A 10,575-nucleotide genomic window follows, 5' to 3' on the forward strand; every position below is an offset into this window, starting at 1 on the left:
TCTCCTGCAAAGACCTAACTCCCGACAAGAGTACAAGCCAGGATGTCTTTTCTCTCAGATTTTCCGCAGCCAGCCTGCACGCTACAAATCGTTTGAGCTATCACAGCAGTGTGGCCTGATCTTTAAACAAAACCAACAAGCTGAAGCAGGCTGTGATGAAGGGATTCTGCTATGCTGCTGACACAATTAGACAAATTGTTACTAGATTTTGTCAGCTAGTACATTTTTTTCCCCTCATTTTGAGGGGGGTGATGTACTAAACCCTCCCATTCACCAGAGAACTCCCAGAGCCCTCCATCTATTCAGTTATACTAATTCAATTAGGGGCCTCATCACAGGGCATTAGCTCTTCCCCATGGCCAGTCCCCCCCCACACCCCAGCCAGTATATTCAATTAGCCGCACTGGAAATAAGATGATCACAATGTAGAGGCTGTCATTAAGGGACCAAATTAGCAGTCACTTAAAGCCCAAGTTGGCTGGGTACTGTTGCCAGATGCCAATGTCTGGATAGACCCACCATCTGACCCTTTGCACTTGCGACTTGCTGGGGATGGGCTGTGAGGGGCCCAATCTGACTCTAATGCAGACATCGTTCCAACGAAATAGAAAAATTGGTGCAAGACAGAATTTTAAAAAAACAGATGCAAAAAAACTGAAGTAAACCGTCTAGGTTAGCCTATAAATGAAGCTACCCTTTATTCTCAGGGTTATGCTTCACAAAACATAATTCCCTCTTGAAACTGCTCCCTTCCTGCATCTACATGATCCATCAATGTCACAGAGGTCTAAACAAGCCGCCCTCAGGAGCTGCTTTTCCAATCAGGCTGTAATTAAACTAAAGCTTGGCTTCATCCCTAGACTCCAAACCAGCGCCGTCCAAAGTCCCCTGCTGCAGGGGCATGTAGAGGGAGGAGGGAGGAGCAGTGGGAGTGGAGAGAGTGGGAGGCTGTTTGTTTTTCTGTCTTGGTGCTTTTTTGACTCATCCAGACCCACAAATCATGGGGTTTTCAGGCATCCTAAATTAATTACGGTCACTTCCCACACAATAGAGAAGATGCGCGTTCCTCAGGGGAACAATAAGCAGCTAACTGCTGACTGACAAATAGATACACATATGTATAAAAGATGGCAACGAGTACACACACACACACACACACACACACAATGCCCTCCCATGGGTGCACTAATGTCCAGAGCAGCAGATGAACTGGACCAAAGCACTGGCCAAGTGTCAGACCCCAGCTTATATTACGTAGTCCTCTTCAAAGTGTTGCTGTTTGTTTATCTGTCTGCCTGCTTAAACTCACAGCAAGGACATGCCCCATCTCATTTCACATCAGCCTGACATGCAGCGGGGGTAAATGTTCTTCAGGGGCCTCATTAGAAAATGATAAATATAATTAATATTTGAGCATGCTAGCTGAAGCCCCACACTGGAGAATTGGCCTTTTGAACAGAGATGGGGGAGTGGGAGCGCTCCTTAAGGGAGAAGTTTCTGCTCACTGTTTGTGCACATGAGCGTGCGTGTGTGTGTGTGTGTGTGTGTGTGTGTGTGCTGCTTGCGCATTGCCCTCACAGCCAACACAAACACACACCAGTGAAGGTACAAGCAAATGAGAACAAGCATGCGTGTGTTTAGCTCTTAGGGCTTAACTCACCTTGACATGGATGCGTTGACAGTGAGCGCAGTTGGGTAGGGGTGTCTAAAACCCCCTGTTGTGATTGGATAAACAGGTTGACCTTGCCTAAGAAGAGGGAAGAAAAGAAGAAAGACAGAAAGGTAAAGGAACAGAGTTGATGGAAGAGGAGAAGCTAAAGCCCTCTGTCTCTCACTTCTCCCCACCGTGGGCCTCTTTATTCTCATTTGATCAGGACAAAAATCTAGGGGATTGCAGAGCGCAGATCAAAGGGAGGAAAACTCTGAACAATTTGAATGCCACAAATCTTGATAGCAATGGCTAATTAAATTTCATAACCCTTCGCTCTGTGTCGACAGAGTGGGGCCCCGTTCCTCCCCAAGCTGGAACTAGGTGTTTTGTTGTGATAATTAAAGACGAAGCGCGGGTCTCTTTAATGGAGCCATCACACTAATTGAGGTCTACACATCCAAAGACAAACAATAATGAATGTAAATTTATACCAAAATAAAGTGCAGCAAATCAAAGGGCGCCATGGCTGCGCTCAAGGCCTCTCTCGGTATTTAGATCGCGGTGAGAAAACATTAAATTAACAGAGCTTAATTTGTAGCCTTTTGTCATATTAACAAGTGTTGACAAGAGTTACCAGGGGAGAGCCCCTATGTGGAATTGTGGGTAAAATACGGGCAATCACAGTTCATTAATCTAATTGAACCATACACAGACATGCAAAATAGTATTTGACACAAAATAGCAAGTTGAGGTTGGTGAGGGCTTAAAGGAGCTGCTGCTGTGGTTAAGCAGCGAGTGTGGAAGTTGGTGGGCCAGTGAGAGACAGAGAAAGCTTTTAAAACTGTGTCCATAAATCCATAAATGAAATGTATGAAAGGTAATATCCACTTTTCTTGTTTACAGTGCCACTCTTTAATGGTTTAGCTTGATGCGCACCTTTATGCTTAGCAATCATCACAGCATGAAGATGTTTCTAGCCTTTCCGCACAACTCACAGGAGAATAAAGATGAAAGAGAAGTAAAAAAAGGATTTGCTTACTGTGGTACTAACCATCCCAGCGGATGGGGGATCTGGCCGACAGTGCCAGGTGACAGTGGGTAATAAGGAGATATATCTGGAGGATGTGGAGGCCTTGGAATTCCTGTGGAAGAAGAAAAAGTAGAAAAAGAAGATGACAGGAGGAGAGAGGAGGTGGACAGGACGAGACGATGACAGAGAGAGGAGAACCAAAATCTTTGTCAGTGCTGGGATCTTTTCTTTGTTCAGTTTCACATATGAACGGGGCAGACATCACAGGAGTGCAGATGGGAGGAAGAGGAGGAGGAAGAGGGCTTGTTGCATCGAATGTACACAGTGCTAAATCACACTTCCTGATCAAAGGCCTTTGAGGCGGCACAGCGGCACAGTGTGTTGGAAGAGGCAGAGGGGAAGAGAGGTGAGGAAAAAACACCAACACGATTCTTGTCACATTTGTCTGGTGACTCAGAAGATTAATGATATAAAATGACTGAGGTTTAGAAGTTAACAAAACATAGTATCATAATTAAAGCTTTCTATCTGATCAAAGAGCTGCCAATATGAGGCTAGCAGTTGAATCTGCCCGCTGATTTACACTGACAGTCCTCGCTGTATGGGCGTAGTTATTACATACATGAATAAACAAAGCAGTTAAGAGCTTCCTTTTTTTCAAATTCACCTCAATATTTCTGGATTTAAATCAGATTAATAGTCAATTAGCTTTACATTCGATGCTACCAGAAGTACAACGCAGTGACGATCAAACCCCAATATCCGATCATCAGTCTCCATTCGTTGAAGTGATCCTCAGATTTAGCGTAAAACAAGCAGCAAATTTTGTTTTTCACCCACCGACGGTGACAAAGATATCCAATTTAAGGACAGCTCTTTTTGAGGGCATCGCCGAGCAATCACAGCATCCACGGTGTTGCCTTTACTCTCTGTGGCAGCTGACAGGCGAAGGAGCTGCATCGACAAGCTGCCCCGAACGAATGCCTTGAAAAGGTCTCGTACACAGCCGGCTGTAAAAATAACTTTCTCTCTCATGACAAACTTCAAACAGGGAACACTAGACAAGTGTAAAAGTGTGGCAGGGAGGGGTTTATGTGCAGCAGACCAGGAACTGGGGGACATTTTTTATTTCTTTCTTTTTTTGGCTGGCTGATGTGCGTTTCTTCCACACAGCTTGCTTTTGCCCATCCAGCTGATGCTTCAGGTATTTTGGCCTGTGGTAACAAAGCCAACGTAAACCCAGATGAATCTTCATAGATTAAAGACGTTGGCTTCTGCTGGTGTTTGTTCCCAGCTGATTTAGCTCATCCAGGATCTGACTCTTGAGGAATTATGGTATGTATGGACTCTTTTTTCCAAAGCAGAAAACTTTTCTTGGGAGTACAGTTATACCAAAAGCGAGTTCTATTAAAAAAAAAAGAAAAAGAAAGCCTGTGGAAAATTATCCCATCGCCACCCAGCGCTCAAGACCTAATATAGCTCATTAATTAATTAAACACTGTGCCCAATTAAGCAGCCCCATTAAGCACTACATTAAACAGCAGCTGGCACATTATTTCCCCTTTGTAAGGGCCATCATAATAAGGGAACATTATTACCTAAAACACTAAGTGAATCCACCAGAGACCTCTGAAAAGCATGAAATTATTCAGCACACTGAAAATGCATTAACCTGAAAGGACGGGCTGAATGACAGTTAGCAAAATTAAGTGCTGGGTCAAGATGCTCGTGGAAATGAATGAAATTGCCTTAAAAAAAGTGCGCTGAATGAATGTAGGAGACTGAATTGTGAGTATAAACATGGACACTGACTGCAGGATCAACAGGCTATAAAGCAGGCGTGGAGAAAACCTGTAAAAGTCTTTGTAAATCTTTCATACTGAGGGGTTTTGTGCACTTAGTTGAAAACTGTGTGCTTGCTGGTCTTTAAAAGTAAAGAGCTCCCACTACAGTGGCAGTATTATTTTGAGCATTGGCAATTAGAGCGGTGGCTGTTTACTGAATTCCACGTTTAACGAGAAGTTTACGAGGCACTCTGCAAGGTTGTTGTTCTGAAATGTAAGGCCCCTTTTTTTTTACCCCTCTCAATCAAAACCAAACAATTTTAGTGAGCATGATAGCTGAATCAATCAGAAACAAATTAGAGCAGCAGTTTTCAATAAGAAGCACTTGAGCTGACCTTGTCCTACATTAAGTATCTTGTAAACAGTGCTAGTCATGTTTATGAAGTCATCAAATGAGCAATTAATGGATAAAATAAGCTTCTTCTTTTTTTGTTTCATTCCTTTTCACGTTACCTGCATTGAAAGTGTGACATGAACACGACTACATACTGTTCAAAGAGCTGTGGTTCCTTATCAAAGAAGAGAAGCTTATGTGTTTTTTCACCCCTTGAGACTTATTCTTAATTTGTTCGGAACATAATTGGGTTTTCGGGAGGTTCATCCTGTCGCTTTTGGAAAACAAGTGCACTTAATTCTGAAGGTGTTTCGAGCAGAAATCAAGCACGCCTGTCTCCGCACGCCAGTTAAACTTGTGTGAAAACACTCCGGACCGTACCTGTTTTGGGATCCACGTCTGTCTGTAGGTGAGGTGGGGGGTTCCCCGGTGTGAAGTGTTCATTGCTGTAGGTGATCAGAGGCGTGAGAGGGTGCACATGGTGGGGGTGCTGTACCACTGGAACCTTATTAGACTGAGAGACAAGAGAGAGGAGGAGGATACAGAGAAAGATAAGATGGACAGCGATAAAGAAAGAGGAAAGGAGGGGAGAGAGAGAGAGAGAAAAAAGAGGCGAGGATGTTAATATTTGGGATGTGAGTTAAAGATTGCAGGCGCCTGCCATAGAGTTACAACTTGAAAGTTCTCCAAAGAAGAGCTATCAAATTCTGGGTATACTCAAGGCGCCAAACCACCAAACCACAGTGAAAATAGCATGGTTTGTAATTAAAAACACTTCTGTGGTGTCACTCTGGAATTCGGTAACACAATCTAAGAGGCTTGTGGGGTTGCCTGTTCACATTTGAGTTTGATGTGTGATGAGGCACTTTTAACCACGGTTGTAAGTGAAGTAATCGATCATCTGTAAACCACAAAAATCAAGGGAGCACGCGCGTATATCCACAGTCATTAGCAGCTCTCCGCTCAGCTCTCGAGCCTCCTTCTGCTATCCCCTTCCCTCTATCTATTCCCCCAGGGCCCCAGTTCGCGGAGGGTATGGGTGTATTGTAATAAAAGGGTTAGGAGAGAAGAGGTGGGGCCGTAAATCCATTTCTGCATTTTTGCCAAATTAGTTTTAGCTATGTAATCTTCTCTTTGTGCTTCTAAGTGGCGCAGGCCCCCCTTTTTTTTTTTTCAATTACCCAAAGATTACAGTTGAGCTTTAGGGGTGTGCTGCCGTGGGCCCCTGTGTTAACCGGAGCTCAGCCCCCCTCTCATCAGGCCAGGGCTGGGGACAGACTAATACACACAGTCCCCAACCACAAGATAACCAGATTAGAGCTCTGCTGTAGATTAGGCTGGTGGCAGAGGCTGCTCTCGCCTCTTTACCCACACATCCTTATCCTGCCCTCAGCAGTCAAAGAAGCAGCACTAATCAGGCTTATCATAACATGGATGATATGTCCAGGGGGAGAGGAGTGAGACACCAAGCTGCTTGCGTGCGTATGTGTGTGTTCAGTCTGCTCTCTCGTAGGCCACACACCCTCATTAGTGACTTTAACCCATGCAAGAAAGAAAGAAAAAAAAAAAAGCTCCACTGTGGCACATTTCCAAAAGACTTTGAAAAACATTAATGGGACTAGATGTTGGCAGGGGAGGAGGAGGAGTGTGTGTGGGGGGGGATACATGCATAAGATACACAGCTGCCCAGTGCTCATTGACAATACAAATGCAAAGCTACGGGCCCAGGGCAAGACAAATGTGAGCAGAGATTAATGCTGCAAACTAATCATCCGCCCAGTCTGTTTGAGGCTGAAGTTAATATCGTGTCTGTGTGAGAGCCCGATGCAGCAACAGCCCATTCAGAGTCCCGTGCTAAATTTTCACTGGGTAGTTAAAGCTGTCTATCTGCATGGTTGGTACAAGCATGGCCATCTAGACCTCTATTCTATAATGGCAATGCTGGGGGAGTGGGAAGAGTGTGTGTGGAAGAGGGGTGGGGGGCATTCCCTATTGCCGTGGTCCCAATGAAAGATTAATGAACCCCAGCAGAACTCCAGGGAGGCAGAGAGAGACTCCTGGGACTCATTCACAGCCCTGAGCTGAAAAGGCTAGGGATGGGAAAAGGGAGAGAGGGTTTGGGGCGGGTGTGTGTGTTTGTGTGTCAGGGTTGGAGGGGTGGATAGATGGAATGGGATTCGTTAAAAAGAAACACAAACGAAGGCACTCATTGTTGCTTAGGGAATCCTTATCTGATCTGCACACCCAGAATACAGGGATGAAAAAAAGGTGGAAAAAACAATCGTGATAGAGGTTACGGCAGCTGCTGAATGTGGCCGATGAGTCGGCAGCTGAATGCTAGAAGACGGCCTCGGTCTCTCCCTCTCTCCCTCTTTTTGTCCCCCCATCCCCACCACCTCATCGCTCACCTCCTAACCTCCTCCTTCACGTCTCTCCGCTCCTCCCTCGGGTAATGATGTGAAAGAATGTTGTCAATTCTTCAACTCTCTGCGCTGAAAAAGCTTTAGTGGACTTTTAAATGAGTTCTTTTGTCCAGGGACCCCGGCCATTGAGAAGACAGTTCAAAATGCCCATCCACTGAGTCCACATTTAGACAGAGGGTGTTAGAGAGGGTGTGTATGGGACTAAGAGGGAGGGAGAGAAGTAGAGGGCAGACGATTTACATCACAGTCACTTGTGGTATAAGAGTGTCCTCTTTTTTTTTTTTTCCTGAAAAGCTCAGAGTGATGCAAATAGCAGTAGGCTGAACTGCCTGCTGGAGGTGGAAAAACGTGAAGCCAGAAAAAGGACACTGTAACATAAACTCAAGTTTTGGTGTTTGTTGCAAGACTTTAAAGGTAGGTCCTTTAAAAGAAGCCTTTATAGTTTGAGGACTCAAGAATTGGTCAAACTAGCCCCCACTGTGTTATCTACATCCTGCTTACATCAATCAGTCAGCTGATATCGACCTTCTTCCATCAGCTAATACGCACACTCTGCATTTTTTGCAATCATCATAACTTCCTGCTGACGTCAAGACAGTACCCGGTGGTCCCTTGCGGAAAAGAGGCCCAGCACCTGCCCTGTGGCCCACTGTGGGACAATGCAAGGCCCAGGACTCGTCTAGCAGGCTGCTGGGTGCTTGAGCCGCGCAGGGCCCACACAGGGAAACAAAAAGCAGGCGACGTGGGAGGCTTTACTCTCCCTGCTCCACAAAAGCCAGGGGTAAAAAGAAAAGAACATTTCCTGCCCCTACACCCCCGCTGACTCGCATCCTTCCCACCACCTATGTCGTGAAAATAAACAAATATAGCAGGAGACGGACGCGCCGCTCCGCAGATGTGACGAGCTGATTCGCGAGCTCGAGAAAGGGATTTCGCATTCAAAACAGCCTGAAGTAAAATTTAAGGGCACCCTCTTGTGCGAACATCAGTGAGCACGTTTACTCTTTCCACATCCAGGACACAGATATGGCACCTGCTGCTGAAATCCACCCAGCAGACACAAACAGAAGCAGCAGTTGTTGGCGTTTGATTGTGTTATTAATATCGCCTTGGCTCTTTTTTTTATTCTGATCCGCTCCTCTTTCTTCCAGATGTGAGGTTAAAATGCTCACAGGAAGCCTGCATGTTTTAATAGGGTCATAATCAGCCTCTTCCTGCAAATTCAATCCATTTCAGCAAGTGCATAAATAAAAACTATATATAATATATATAGTAGCTGGTAACTTCCATCAGTGAAAAGCCTTTCAGATGTCAGACCTTTTGGAAGGGAGAAGGGGTACAGGAGAAGTCAGGGGGGGAATAAAGTGACAGCAGGACAGAGTAAGACAAAGGGAGGGGGACAGAGAGGTGGAGGCCAGACAGGAAAAAGCTGTTGGCCTTGCATTTCCGCCTGGTGGGACCTTGCGGGGCCAATTTGAGCCCTAAATGTGAAGGTGGCGACCTTGTGGGCCCAGTGGGTGGCTGGGCAGGGGGCTAGAGCCTCTGTCTCCCTGCTTCATGTCATGATATGATGAGTTGTCACAACAGCTTGCAGGGCGCTAATGAGCTGTAGTGAGGCCGGGGCAGGGAAGGGAGACCGGGAAGAGAGGGGTGAGGGATGTGGGGATGACAGTGGCGTGATGGATTGGGGTCCTCCAAATTCCAAAGCAAGCAGAAAAAGCTGCCAGAGCACACTGCCTCTCCCAGAACATGCAAGTGGCCGGAATCCAAATCACATGGAGTGACACCATACAGAAAACAACACAACAGCAATAGTGGGAAGGGGGGAGATGTGTGTGCACATGATTTGATATAAAGCGAAACAAAACAAAAAAAAAGAAACAAAGTACAAACGGTGCTGCCACTAATCTAATCATCTGGTATCAATCGATGCTGTCCTGCTGAAATCTGTTTACACAGAATTAGTTTTCCTTTGGGAGGCATAGAGTGCCCCCTCCAGGCTACAGATATTAATCTCTAAGCAAACGCCATATCATACCAATGAATGTTCAAACACACACACACACACACGCTAGTCCTCGTAGCACTCAGCCAAATCAATCCTCAGATTCAAGCAGACAATCTAAAGGAATACTTAGAGATTAGCAGCGATGGAATATGAAATGCTCTGACAAATTACAGGCTTATCAAAGCCATGACCTTCCAGGATAACATGCTGATTAAAACTCTGCTACATTTCAAAAATAATAATTTTTTGGTTAATCAGAAGAAGAAGCAGGAGAAGAAGAAGAAAACTCCTCAAAATATTAAGAACCTGGGGATTGTAAGGGGGAGGGGGGGTGATTTAAAAAGCAGATATGGAGGTGTTGATCAGTTTTCTCTTGCAGAGAAGATGCATCTCCGAGGGCAAGAGGCTCCCGAGACCACAGTATATTTAAAAGTTAATCTATTCACTTTGCTGCAGTGACATGCTGACTGCTTGATCAGAGCGCTGAACAAAAATATTATGTGGGCCAGAGCCTTTGCTCCCCTTCCTCCTGCTCTCTTCACTAACACTCAAGTCATTCGTCATCATTTATTTTTTTCCTTCTGCTTCCCATCTTTGATAGTCGGCACATCAAATAGAATCGCAGAAAGGACATGTTCTGATATGTCACAGATAAATAAAACTGCGCACAAATAGCTTAAATATGAAGTGGTATTTTGGTAGAGCTGTTGTATTCTGTGAAGACAAATCATCCTCTTAGACACACGTGTGTTCAAGCTTTTTTCCCCCTCTTCCTTTTCAGTGTAAACAGCCTCTTGAACTCACATACCTGAGTTAAAGGAGGCTTCTCTGAGAGGTGATATTGTATGACGGCGTTAAGAGCCAGACTGAACTGTGCCTTTTGAAATGCAATCAGTCCCTAAGAATTTCATCAGAAAGCCGAGCAATTAGAATCTGAATTGAATGGCAACATTAACAAAAGAATATGTTAATCTGTGAGGTTATTTTAAAATCTTATTTTACATTTCACAGCTAAGACATGAGTTTGATCAAATATTATCAAGTAAATAATTCTCCTCTTGAGAGAATCACGTCTATTGCCTTTTTAATTAATTTAAGCACATTGTTTATAACGTTTATTATGTGGGCTTTAAAGTTATGCTCACAAGTGTGTGGCAAAAAACAAATAAATAAATAAAAATATTTGGGATACTGGTCTTGGATCAAGCTCAGGCATGCACATACACAAGCACACGAACATGCACGAGTTTTCAACGTCAAAGTATTTCTAACAGGCTTTTTTTTT

General features: G+C 44.7%; 1 protein-coding gene across 24 annotated transcripts in view; it reads right to left on the minus strand.

Moving 5' to 3' along the window:
* Positions 1-10,575, minus strand: part of tcf7l2 (transcription factor 7 like 2) — an 87,157-nt gene that overhangs the window by 11,896 nt on the left and 64,686 nt on the right. For all 24 annotated transcript variants that reach the window (XM_013911685.1, XM_013911692.1, XM_013911687.1 and 21 more), the window contains 3 exons: positions 5,241-5,373; positions 2,691-2,793; positions 1,661-1,747 (listed from right to left, as the gene is read on the minus strand). In XM_013911685.1, coding sequence (XP_013767139.1) covers positions 1,661-1,747; positions 2,691-2,793; positions 5,241-5,373 — 323 coding nt within the window. The remainder of the gene's footprint in view (positions 1-1,660; positions 1,748-2,690; positions 2,794-5,240; positions 5,374-10,575) is intronic.

Source organism: Pundamilia nyererei, unplaced genomic scaffold, assembly GCF_000239375.1.
Source record: "Pundamilia nyererei isolate P.nyererei 1_Seehausen unplaced genomic scaffold, PunNye1.0 scaffold00069, whole genome shotgun sequence".
Classification (NCBI taxonomy): domain Eukaryota; kingdom Metazoa; phylum Chordata; class Actinopteri; order Cichliformes; family Cichlidae; genus Pundamilia; species Pundamilia nyererei.